Source organism: Scomber japonicus, chromosome 14 (assembly GCF_027409825.1).
Source record: "Scomber japonicus isolate fScoJap1 chromosome 14, fScoJap1.pri, whole genome shotgun sequence".
Classification (NCBI taxonomy): domain Eukaryota; kingdom Metazoa; phylum Chordata; class Actinopteri; order Scombriformes; family Scombridae; genus Scomber; species Scomber japonicus.
Genome location: NC_070591.1, coordinates 26,142,468 through 26,156,532, shown reverse-complemented (window position 1 = coordinate 26,156,532; position 14,065 = coordinate 26,142,468). Strand labels below are relative to the sequence as shown.

The 14,065-nt window shown below is 39.5% G+C and overlaps 1 protein-coding gene across 1 annotated transcript; it reads left to right on the top strand.

Moving 5' to 3' along the window:
• Positions 1–521: 521 nt before the first annotated feature.
• On the top strand, positions 522–2,823 carry ccnj (cyclin J). The gene is made up of 5 exons (XM_053333058.1): positions 522–607; positions 717–927; positions 1,019–1,318; positions 2,025–2,184; positions 2,475–2,823. Exons 1-5 carry the CDS (start codon positions 539–541, stop codon positions 2,821–2,823), a joined length of 1,089 nt encoding a protein of 362 aa, XP_053189033.1. The 5' UTR covers positions 522–538.
• The last annotated feature ends 11,242 nt before the right edge of the window (positions 2,824–14,065 follow it).

Here is a 14,065-nt window from a genome sequence, read left to right as displayed (position 1 = left end):
TTAAACCAATTTTTGACAATCTTTCATTCGTTAAACGCCACATTTCAGCTTTGTCGACCTTATTTCCCCTTTGTTGTTCATTGGGCCTAAAGTGGAAACCGGTGTTTCCGGCAGCACGTGAAGGCAGCAGTTGTGTTTGCCGAACTCGTGCTAAGCTGAACAGCTTTGCTGACTGCAACAGTGTAGTCAGTGAGCATGTCCAGCTAGTTTAAAGTTTAAAGTTTACTTCAGTGAAACTGGCCGTAATATTAACCACATGTGCTCATTGGGTGAGTCTCCACTTTACAACAGTCAACATTAACTACATTTATTCCTCGTTTGGGGAAAAAAACAAACAAAAAACTAATGAACGACAGGGGCTTTTCATCGCGGTGCCCACTGCTGACCTGCTAACATGAACAGTTATATGACTGGTGCAAGACCCTACATTAACTTTAAGTGTTTTTACTGTCTAGAGGAAATTTGACATTAAAAAAGAATTGATTGATGTTATGTCATACATTCTACCCTTTAAAAGTTTTCCAAAGCACTGTGTTAAATGGAGCTAGAGGACCAATGGTGGAAAGGACAACTAGCTGCAGACATGTACCAGGAGCTACGATACAAAGTGAGTGCGGCACAGATTGAGTGCTTACTTTTAAGTGTTAATAATCTTGTGCCATGCTTCTTCCATTTCACGCTGCGTAAAATGTCCATCCTCTCTGTCTCCAACACAGGAGCTCAAGTTGCCTTCCTTCAAAGGCCAGTCACCTCAGCTCAACTTCAGAAGATACTTTGCAGACCTCATCGCCATCGTCAGCAACCGCTTCAGGTTGTGTCCTGCAGCCAGACACCTGGCAGTCTACCTGCTGGACCTCTTCATGGACCGCTATGATGTAACTGTGCAGCAGCTTCACATGGTCTCACTCTCATGTCTTCTTCTGGCCAGTAAGTGTGTAGCTGACATGACATCTGTAGTGTGTAACTGGTAAGTCTTCACTGTCATGTTCTCTATAAAGCTTCACCTTCCTTGCTGCAGGTAAATTTGAGGACAGGGAGGACCGGGTGCCTAAGCTGGATACTTTGAACAATCTGGGATGCATGAGCTCTATGAATCTGGTCTTGACTAAGCAGGGTTTGCTACATATGGAGCTGCTCCTGTTGGAAACCTTCCAGTGGAACCTGTACCTCCCCACAGCCGCTCACTTCATAGAGTACTACCTGTCCATCGCTGTCCACGAGGGAGATCTGCATGACGGTTGGCCTATGACTTGTATGGAGAAGACCAAACTGTACATGGACAAGTATGCTGATTATTTTCTGGAGGTTTCCCTGCAAGGTGAGCTGCAGTCCATTGAAACAGTTCAGTTGGGAGTTAAGGGAAGTAAATTCGAGAGACATATTAGAGATGTGTACAATACAATTGATGAAGGTTTCAGTGTCACGACTTCATGTTAGACAGAAGAATGCATAACAGATAAAAGCATTGCATTTGGATAACCTTTGCAAAAATGCAGCAGGGGAAACACTTTACATACCAACAAAATGTGCCTATTGAATGTTTACAGTTCTGTGTCAACCAATCAGCGACAGGAAGTCACTTTCTGAGTTCCTTAAAAGGTTATTTGAGAGAAAGTTCCTGCAGTAGGAAACACCCTGAAATAAACTGAGATGCTGGTTCATCTTCTTTTTTTCCCCATTACAGATAACATTGTGACAAATCATGAGTAAATTTATAGTTTTAGCTTTAACTAAGGTTATCTGTGGCTGCCTCGCTAGATAGTTTTCACTTCACACAGCACTCTCTTTCTGTGACAAGGGAGGCAGTAAGTGTGACAGCAGCTTTGACAGTCCACTAATTAGCGAGCCGGAGTGAAGTTTGGGTTTTGACTCTGTTTTCTAGTTACTGCAAATACTGTTTTTCGTGATAAAACAGAAAAATTCGATTCCAGTCCTGACTCAATTTTGACCAAATATGTACATTTTTTTTCTTTGCTTCGTGTGTTTGATGATTGCGGCTTTCTTTCTTCTTCCCCTTTTTTTAGATCATGTGTTTTTGTGTTTTGCCCCCTCGCTGGTGGCAGCTGCGTGTGTGGCCGCCTCTCGTCTCATCCTCCACCTGTCTCCGACGTGGCCACCCCGTCTGCAATGCCTCACAGGCTACACATGGGAGAACCTGGTCCCCTGTGCAGAGAAGATGCTAATGTGTGTATTTGTCTGTTGCTTGTTAAATAAAAAAAATCACCAATGCTCATTTAAATGTACAGGAATTTATCTTGGTGGCATTGATGCAGATGTAAGCTGACAGCTCACAGCGTACGTTGACACACGCTGCACAAGGACAATAGGATCTCACACACAGTGCAAGCAGACAGAAGCCTTTATATTTCAGGCTATACATTCAACAAGAGGCACACGTCAATGCTCATCTTACAGCACTGAATCTTTTCACTCATCGACAGTGGAACTCTTTGTCCCTTTTTTTCCCCCCACAGTGCACATGACAGTGATGTCAAAGAGGCCAACAAGCAGAAGTGCCAGCAGCCTGGGCAGCCACCACAGCAGCAGCAGCAGAGCCAGGCAGTGTACCACGGTTCAAGTCAGGCAGGCACGGTTGCCCAGTACCTGCACCACCCCAGCATCCAGTACCCCCAGCAGGCTCCTCAGCAAGGCCTGGCCCTTAACCACAGGCCTGCCTCCTACCTCAGCCACTCCAGCAGCCTGCAAGCCCCTAGCAACACTCAGGCCATCACAACCTCGCTAGATCCAAAGTCTAACATTCCCAACAGGGCTTACCAAGTCAGCATGCATTACACCTGTGCTGCCCCGTGCTTTGACAGATAATGCCTGTTCAGGATTTAGTCATTTTTTTTGGGGGGGGTGGGGAAGAGATGTGAGCCGTTCCTCTGGGGAACAGAAAAGAATACAGTAAATGAAAAGAAGTGTTTTTAATTTGAAGAGACTATAATGAGATTGGTGCAGCACTTTAAACTATAAGGTGTACGCAATGTGCAATATGCATGCTCTGCTGTCAGTTTCCTGCAGAGAGCCAGCATGAAGATTTTTTTTTTTTTTTTTTTTTTCCCTTTCAAGATGTTTGAGATATCGGGTGTGTGAATGTTGTTGTGAGGTGTCTAGAGTCAGAGTTTGCACTACTGTACCACCAGTGTTACTGTACAATTTAAGCTACAGACCAAAAGTCTTGTATTTATTTAAGCCGAATTACCTCAGAAGTATTGAACATACATGTGCCTGCCGCATGTCCTTTACTACGCTAAGTTACCAGGGCAGTGACAAAAAGGGATTTATGAAATTCTTTGGTGGATGAGAAAGAAGAGAGCACAGTTTGTGTAATGGTTCTATGCGTTGAACTTGTTTTGGTTTTGTTTTGTTTTTGTTGATGGTTGTCATTTGTAAAAGTAGGAAAGAAGTTAGTCCTCTAATGTTACAATTTTTTGCAGAGACATTTGTTGCTCTTCTGTACACAGAGGATTTCAGTCAGTGCTGTGCACTATAATGATCATTTTAAATAAAATACAAATCTCTGTTAGTTGAACTGAGACGCTTGTCCATCTGATTTCTTTGATAATCTAAATCAGGAGTGTCAAACATAGAACTGGCCCATCAAGTGGTCCACTCTGGCCCATTGGATAACTTTGCAAAGTATGGAAATTGCAGAACAGTAATCCTTAGCTTATTTCCACTCATCATTCACAGTCCAATGCTTCCAGTATCTCTTACAGGGTACACCTAGAGGGTTCATTATTGTAAAATTATATGTATTATATATATTACATATTTTATTTATAGGTTATTATGCAGTGGTTTTTGTGGTTGGGCCCATTGGAGATCAATTTGGACTGTACATGGCCCCTGAACTACACCCCTGATCTGTGTAAAAGGTTGCTAGAACCCTAATTTTGACTTCCTCTCCTTAGCACCCCAATCATCTTCTCTTGCTGGATTATAGAAGCCATTGAGCTGTTCTTTGACCATGTGTGGCCCAGAAGAACACACATTGGCAGGATTTGGGTTTTGGGTACCAGTAAACAATCCTGCAATCATCTATTAAGCAGTGTGATGTATACTGTAGACAACCCAATGAACTGCTATATATAACATAACCTACTATAGTTAGTAAATACTTCCTGGGTGCTTGTCAGAACAGGAAGGATACTGTGCCTGTCAAATTCTGCTGGTACTGTAGTGTGTATACCTTTTTGCTCTCAAAGTACAGAATCCTATTTGTACCGCTGGTGAATTAGTTGCACATGAGCTCCTGAAGCCAGCAGCAAGAGCAGGCAGCTAATGAAAAACATCATTTTCAGCTGTATGCTATTCAAAGCTGCTATTCATGCAGCAGTGGAGACCGATTAAATTACTGAAACTATTGGTGAAATGCAAAGAACATTGTTTGGAGGCACTTTTATTTCATGCTACTTCTGAGGGGAATACTGTACTTGTTCACCATTGTAGGTTATACATTGCTACATCCTTAACTACCCAGCAATATACACTCCAGCCAATTTATTAGGTACACCTTTTCCACTGATTGTTACACAAATATCTAAACAGCCACATGGCAGCAACTCAATGCATTCAGACATGTAGACATGGTCAAACCAAGCATCAGAATGGGGATAAAAGGAGTTTTAGTGACTTTGAACGTGGCATGGCTGTTAGACGGGCTGGTTTGAGTATGTCAGAAACTGCTGAGCTACTGGGACATTAACACACAACCTCCTCTAGAAGAAGAATGGTCCAAAAAAGAGACAGTATCCAGGTAGTAAGGTAACAGTAACTCCGGGGACTAAAGTAGGCAGAAGAGCATCTCTGAATCCACACTACATTAAACCTTGAAGGGTAGATGGGTTACAGCAGTAGTAGACCTCGCTGGGTGCCATACCTGTAAGCAATGAACAGGAAACTGAAGCTACAAATGGCTCAGGCTCACCAAAAAAAGTGGACAATAGAAGATTTGAAAAACGACATTCAGATGGTACAGTCAGAATTTGACAGAAATATGAAAGTATTCATCCCGCCTTTTGTCAATTTACTGTGGAATTTCAGAATAAAAAAATGTATCATACACTAACGAAGGATGTTCTGCTCAAAATGATCTGAAAAAGGAATATGTGTTTCCAGTGACTAATTCCACTTCTGACACATTGTGTAAGTCCCCAAGTTGCTTCACGAAAAAGTCCCAGAACTTTTCCCAGTGGAATTTCAATGACATGATACACAAACATGCATCGGCATATTCAACACATTATAAAAAGGAAAACTGTTTCTAATCAGTAATTTAAAAATCTTATATTTACAAACACAATATGTTAGACTTTTATAAACATGAAACTCTCATTTAGTATTGACATGTGACCTATCTCTACATATTCTCTAATAGCACAGTAACCTTGGATAGCAGGGCATAGTGACATATGGCCTGTGGTGATATTCCAGCTGGGGTTGTGGTAAGTGTCATCTACTGGAATATTCAAACGACATAAATGTCATATAGTGTTGGGTTGAGTCAAGGAACTTAATTACTGTACTGATAGCATTGGAACACTGTGTGGGAGGTTAAAGGTCATCTTTGATTTATTGGAGTAATTAGTGTGTGTGTGTGTGTGTGTGGAGTTTACATGTTCAATTTGTCTTGATTCTCTTGGCATGCCAGCAAATTTGTGATACTATCATGACAGTAAAATCTCTGAGCACCTAGTTGAATCCATGCCACAAAGAATTAAGACAATTCTGAAGATGGGTACTCAAAAGATGTACCTAATAAAGTGACCAGTAAGTGTATAAAGCAGTGAAAAATAGCTCCAACTACAACAGTATATAATAATCTGCCCAATAATCTGATTAGTGCTTTTAACTACTAATACATTCCTTAGTTCTATAAGCAGCTAAGTACATTTTCAATGCATGATTTGTAATGGAGTATCTTTATATACTGTTATCTCTACTATTAAACTTCTAAATCCTCACCAGACATGTTTTAGGACATATACAAATCCTCTGCATACATTCATTAATTGTATTGGACATGTTTTTCCACAAAAGATGCTTCATTACCATGTTTACATCCTTAAACTGACATCTTCTCCTTCTACATCACTAAACATCTGGCCCATGATGTGCCCGAAAGTAGTTACGATGTCACCAAAGTATGCCTCTTAACTTCAAAATTTTAAATGAGCACAGGGACTTTCCCTATTTAGTAGATAAAAGTGAAAACTGCCTTTTTGGACACTTGACTGGAGGAGGACTTTAATGTTTCCTTGCTTAATGACAGAAACTAATCTTTTCTGAATTATGGATTAGTCGCATTAGGTTGCAAATGTACCGTAAATTATCAATTTCTCTGCAATGTTCTTCAATTTAAATGTTTTCCAATATGTTACTCCATGCTGAGCGTAAAGTGATTTGTTGGAATCATTGTATTAAATGCCTCCCAGGATCTAATACAGAAAAAAACCCCACTCAGAATAACAGTCGATGACCCAACTGAGAGGTTTTTTTTAGTTTTGTTTGATATGGAGCCATATATGAGCACATCTCATATCCAGTGAAATTGCAGTCCACAGTCTATAGAGGGCAGTATTTGCCACATTTCTGTTCCACATTTCATCTGTGTTGTTTCTTGGCTCCATTTCACTCTTACATCTGTGCTGTCTTCCCCTGGAAAAAAAAACGTACAAGAGCTTTCATCTCACATACTGGCCTGGATAATGTAATATATAAATGTCAGCAGTGTTCAAAATGTGTCGTATGGTGCCACTGTGCTCAGGTTTAAAAATCCCCACTCCTTCTATACTCTCTGGAAAGTATTGAAAATAAACTGTGTAGCATTTATGTTGTAACAGTTAACATTTAACCTCAGTTTAGACTTACTTTCTTGGCTCTGAACTTGCAGTAATGTTACTGGTTGAACAAATAATGGGAAGGAGTAAGTCAAATATTTATTCTGATATGTTAACACTGAGGTGAGCCACATGTCCCTACCCTCATCCTCATCAGTGAAGGACACGTTCAGAACATTTTGCCTAAAAAATAAATAAATAAGTACCACCCCACCCCCCCGGTTACACTCCAAAACTCCAAATACGTGTGTTTATCTTCCACATTTAACATTGTGACTCTGCAATCACAACTGTACTTTTAAAGAAATCCCAGGAGGGGTCCTCATAGATTGTAACAGTTCCTGTTTTAAAACAATGTGGTCAAGCTTGATGGAGACAACACTTCCAAGTAAAGCTAAAAGTCATGATGTAGCTACTAAAATAGGGCTTCCGTTCTGGGGGTTATTATAAACTGCAGAAAGCTTCCTGTGGAGGCGGAAGCAGACTGATGAAGCTAGTGGCGAGGGCCAGAGTCTTCTTGCTGTTTTAGATTGGCTGTTTCCCCTCCCAAACAAGCTGTTCACTCACTGTGGATATCAGTTCAGCTGCCAAACCAGTAGGTGGATGATGATTTATGACTGGCCAGGCAGCTTTACCGCATATTTATTCCCTACATCCTCCTGTGTGCACGTAAGGCAGGCAGCAGAATTTACACACCTTTCAAAAACACATATTAGCTCTGTGTTAATCCTAGAAGAAGAAGACTAGAACAAGGGTGGAGGAATTAAAGGATATGTTAAAGTCAAACAATAGTCACGTGTCCATTTGAGTGCAGAAACAGGTTTGGGTTGCTTTTATCATTTCCCCTGTTCATCCTGGCTACGTGAAGATCCCTTTCTAATCCAATATAAGTGATGGGGAACAAAATCCACAACCATCTTCTTTCCAGAAATGCATTCCAAAGTTTATCTGGAGTTAATATGAGGTTGTCTGTGTTATTGAAATCAATTATCTTCCATCTGTTACTGTGTTTTAGAACTAAATGTCCCTCTTTGTGTTTCCCTAGACAGAACATATGGGCATGTGAATATTGAATAGGTAAACTCATCCTGTGTGGAGTTCCAATACCATATGAACAATTTCATTTACCAGAAAAAGTTCTTGGCTTTGGTCTTTATAAGCCAGGAATAACAGATCATATTTACCATATTGGGAATTCTAGGATGGAAAACTGTGGAAGAAATAGTAGTAATTTAAATGACTTTCACATTATTTTCTCTGGTTGCCAAAACATCCCGACTATAATGTTATATCTGGCAAACCTGTCCACCCACCCATCCATCTGCTACTATGCAGTAATTGGTAAGACAAGCACTAATGAAATTGTGTTAATTACATTTTTCATGTTCAAAATGTACATTTATGCAATGCAGTAATCATAAATTAGGATTCTCAGCCTAAAACACAGCAGGCCTATTGAACATGAGGAGCAAAGACAGCAGTACACCTGTCACTACTTATGAACCATCCAATCAAAGATGACAAGTGAAAAGAAAGATGGGTATAGTCATGCAATGCTGAGAGTAACTTGTATCTTGGTAGCACTCCATCAATTTTCTTGGGGATTTTTTTCACTACAGCAGTATTTTTAACTTCGAAATACAATGTAGCATTCTAGGTTTATGAAAGTCTCACTTCCTTCAGTGTTGTCACTGAGTAACAATGAAACTACTGATGTTGTGCAACTAGGATTTATTTATGTTCTATGATATTTTTGGGACATCTTGATAGACAAACTGTAAGGATAGACTGCTAGTGCCTGAGCTATTGTAATGTCAGCAAAGCAATAGAGACATTAATGCCGCAGATGTCAGAGTATAAGAGGAACATGACTTAAAACAGAAGAGGACCTAAAACTGACCCTTGTGTGACACCTCACATTAGATATGTGAAGTACTGTACACTATGTAAAAAGGGGAGGAGGCATTCATGACAAAGATACACCCTTAAACATACTGTAGGTTCCTACAATACCCACCTGTTCACTGAAAAATGAAGTTCCTCTTGTCCATAATGACTGTGAAAGGATCCTTTTCTAGCACAATGCTATTGACGTGAATGACTGGGGATAATGTTGAAGTTGAAGGCAAGTTCAGCTCAGGCTAACATGAAGCTTCAACAGCCAAGTGGACATGCAGTATTCTACAACGTCACAGTCTTTGCATTTCCCCAAAATTGTGTGTCTTCTCATAGCTGAAATGGAGGAACAGAAACGCAAGAGTAATTTTTGTAAACACTCTCAATTTTAGAGGAAACCCTTGATTTGACAAACCTCAACTGCTGGCACCCCACACACCGGCTTTAGCTGAACTTAAGATAGTATTTCTGCACTGAATGAGGTGTGTGGATTTTGTCACCCGTGTCTTAATATGAAGAAAAGGTCACTTCACAAGAAAGGAGGTGTCATTACAGCTGTCTCTTTAGTGTGCTGGAGTTTCCTACAAACACACTGGAATTTCTCAAATATGCAATTAACATGTATCATGTATCATGTGATAACAGCTGGGGGGGGGGGAAACATTCTCTTTTAACACTTCCAAATACCAAATAACTCCCTTTAGGAACTGAATTTGACCAAATCCGTTGAGTAATTAATTATTTCACAGTGGGTGTTTGAAGAACATGACAGCGGAGAAATGAAAAGACCTAAAGAATAAGCAATAACAAATGTCTGACTTTGATTATATGTCTTTCTCAGACGCACACACACACACACACACACACACACACACACACACACACACACACACACAGTTAGGAATGGGCTTGAATGAAGTTGTGTTTATAGACTGAGAGCTCATAAACTTCAGAGGCTGAAAGTAGTCCGACTTGACAAGCTGTTTTTCTACTGTCAAGTCAAACTGTTCCTTTGGCGCAAGGGCAAAACCATTCCTCTGTGTTGCTGTTCACAAGACATCAACTGGTGTGAGGATTGCTGCAAGGGACACTTTGGTATTTCAGTGTTTCATGTTGCTAGGGCCCAAAAACACACTTTCATATCTAGAAAGATTATAATAAAAATCACTATCTTGACAACATACAAGATTTACCAACTATTACATCACCTACTGATGCCATTATATTGAAAACAAGGGTTAGGGTTAGGGTTAGTATGACAATATGATGGGTTTGATCCTGCATTTTTTTGACACTGGAAAAAATATAGGTAGCCAGATGTGCATGAACTTTTGAGACACTCAATTTAATGTTAAGCTACTGTTTATAAAGACCGTTTTAAGAACCTGCAGGGATCCCTGAAGGAGTCAAGATTAATACTGATTGGTTGTTAATAAGTCAGAATGCAACATGTGACAGAAGCAGCACCTTCGTCATATCCAGATCAAGTTATTCATATAGCATTCTGCAGTCTAGATCAAGCCATTTCCTATCAGCAGAAAGAGCCCTGTCATATCCCTATACATATCCCTTCTATCCCACATCCCTTCACTTTTGGCAATCTGCATATTGATGATCAGCTGGATGATGACTGAGCTCACATCCAGCTGATAGGAAATGGCTTGACCTAGACTGCAGAATGCTATATGAATAACTTTGAACCTTTTTGAATCACCAACAGAGCAAGATATTCAGCATGTGATGTCATCAAAAAAATAGCCACAGTTTGTTTTTTAACACATTAAGTATTAAGTATTGGGTGATTCTGAAGTGATAGCATGACAAAGGGCAGCCAAGGCTGGGTGTAACTACCCTACTCATGGATTAAACACAGGTCAGATCAGGACATTGTACATGGAGGGGTGGAAAAAAATCACATTTTTATGCTGTGCTGCAGGGACTGATGCATCCTCCTCCTCCAGATTCATGAGCTCATTACACACACAAAGTGGTTTATGAAAAACACATTTTCTCCCTTATGAGGGAGGGGTAAATATGATGACATATTACCAAGAAAGTTTTGAGAATATATTTTTCTATCACTGCTTTCACTTGATTCAAAAGGCAGAATACAATAAGCACTTGATAATGCTGCAGTATATTCAAAGGAGATGAGGAGGCCTGATATCATGCCACACACAGCAACATCTATAGAACAGGAATCTTTACAATAGAATAAAACTTTATTGCCCACTTAGGTAGAAACTCGTCTTTGGCTCACCAAACACAAGAAACAACAGCATAAGGACGGACAAGCAGTTAGTAAAGCAATCACATAGACAAGGTCACATTATACATTAACAGATCTTGTTTATGTCTGTGACTTAAATCTTGTCTGTCACTTATTAAAGTTAAAAAAAAACTGATGGCACTTAGGATGAAGGACTTCTTAAACCTGCAGAACTTTTACATAAATGAATGTCTGTTACATTCAAGCTCTTGGCAAACGAGTTCACACAATGCTGATTAAGCCTATCACTGCAGTAAATCTCTCTGTAGCTTACAGTATACAGGACTTTCTTATCTGGTGTGTGGTTTGAATGGATGAATACACACTGCATACGCTCTATGGGCAGAGTCAGAACTAGAGGCTCCTGTAGGCCGAGCTGCATAATTTCCAGTTAGCTCTCTGCTAACTTGAACGGGGATGGAATAATTTAATCGTATGGCAATTCTAGACTTTCCAAATGTTATCAGACTGAATTGATCAAATCTTAATAGTGAGTCAGGTCATTTTGTGGGGGTTGGGTGACACTCAATACATTTTTAGTTGCCAGAGGGATTATAGTACCTCCCATAGCTCAAAGGCTCAAATTGGCTGAAGAGAGAATGGGAGGATACTCCGCGCCTTCTTCCTCATCCTCTCTGTAAAAAGTTCAGTCAAGGGTTTCTGGGGTTTACCTACTATTCTGCTGGCCATTGGGACAATGTTGGGAAGTTCCATTTTAGATAGAGTTTAGGGGACTGTCCCAGGCAGAAATATGGAAAGTTAAAAGTCCCAAGAGTTGTGTTAAATCTGCTGATCTGCTGAGTCTTCGGAGAAGATAGAGTCACTATGAGCATCTCCACAGTTAATAGTTAATTTCAACACATTTAATTCTTCATCTTTGGCTGTTTTTAAACATTGTTTTTCAGCTGTTTCATGAGTTGGCAGCCTTATTATCATTAGATTAAACACAGTTTGGTTAGAAGCATCAGTTCCAGTTCAAAAAGAATTGTGCTCAAAGTTAAAGTAAATGATTAATAAATGCATTTATTGTACCTGATATCTGACAGCTTTAAACACTGATACTAAACTGTACTGTGCTGGGCATAACTATGTTGAAATGAGGGTGGTAGGCAACAATAACCTCTGTATGTTCAAATCAAGCTATTCCATCTGGATCACTTGTGAACATGGAAAATAGGTGGAATGAAATTGAAGTATCAAACAACTACCTTGTAGCAAATCTCCCTTTATAGTACTCCCACATACCCCTTACACTTTCACTTATTTTGCTGTTTTTACATAAAACCAATGAAATAGATAAAACCAACACATACACAACCTACCGAGCAGATTATTTAATAATACTACAGTCACGATTACTTCCACAAAAATCTATTTAGATTCTATACTATGCACACCCTCAGGGATTTGCTGTGATATGAATGTGAGCACACATAGTACTCCAAACTGAAAGGCACTGTGCTTATTTTAGATATTGCATAACAATGTTTCATAACCAAAATACAGAAAGCTGACAGGATGCTCATTATGTGATAAAATTTCAATTTCAAATTCTATGCAGCAGCTCTCTGCATTGATGCACAAGATATTAGATGCAACCTTGTCATATCCAAACTTGCCTCCTTCTAAGGGTCATTCTTCTTGTTTGTGGTTCATGTGGGGTTGATCACATGCATGCACTGCTTCCTCCTCCATATGTCAGCTTCAGGTTTTTTTCTGTGTGGTTTTGTTTGAATTCCCTTTAAGAATATTATTTTAAAATGCTACTTTCAGCCTGTGTATTCAATGAAAACCTGATTCATATGAAAACACTACAGAAAATCCCCAGCAGTGTTTATTAGGAAGAAACTTAAGCTTTGAAATGAACTTTCCAGGAAGGGGAAGAATAAACCTTCAAATTATAGAGGTCACACTGCACTTGAGATATTCAATCATCAGATTTATGTCAGAAAAAATAGGATTCCACCTTCGGGATACTTAAACTTCTGAGAAAGAAATAAAGGCGATGATGTGAAAGTCTTCCAATTTAAAAGACCATGAAATATTATGAGGACGGACTGAGAAAGGGCACCCATAACGTCACGCCTTCTTTTCCTTGTCTGTCTCGCTGAATGCTAAAAAAATCAGCTTCTCTGGAAACACTGCATGCTCAAAAGCCCTTCAGTGTGTGAAGAATACTGTATCATGATGAGGTAAGTAATCAGGAGCACAACTTTCAGTGAGGCTTATGACAGCATTTTTATTATGAGCTTTAGTTTTGTTCTGTTACATGATCTGAATAATGAGTGTGTTGATTATACCCTCTGTAACCATATGCTGACCTCATATGCCGACCTTTGCAGTGATCCATGCTAAAAGGAAAAAGTCTGAGGTGATTCATTTATGTAAAATTAATGCAAATATGATCTGAAATACAGTTATGAGGTTACTTAGCAGATCCATAGTCATTGTGCTAATATTTAGATCATTTCTATAATAAGACACAATCTGCATATTTCATTTGCATTTTGCAAATAACTGTTGGATGTCAGCAATACAATTGTTGTCCACTAAATTATCTGCATATTTGCCCAGCCGGTTAATCCTACTTAATACCATCTGAACTGTAGTAATGGGACGTTGAGCATGATTATCTTAGCTGAATGCCACTATTAGTATTTGTTAAAACAGCATCCATGTCCATGATTAACCTATGATTATTTTCACATGATGACGGTTATCCGTTGGCTTTTCAGGACCATGGTCAGCTCTGCAAATTTAATTGAAAGCAACAGAAACAAAAATAAGTTAGTATGCATAAAACATCAGAACAAATGTGTAAATTGTTGAAGTCCCCCTTCACTCAAAATATGTGCTTCTTCTTGTTCCTTCAGTTGGATGATTGAGCTTCACTGTGTAGGATGGTGTATGTGCAGAGTTTGACACCAGAAGGCTGTTTTTACATTCATCTGCTGAAGTGAGAAGGTTTCTCAGTGCTTACTGAAAATCAGATTTTAAGGCATGTAGCTACAAGCATGACTTGTAACATCAGAAATAGTGTGTAAACTAATCCTGG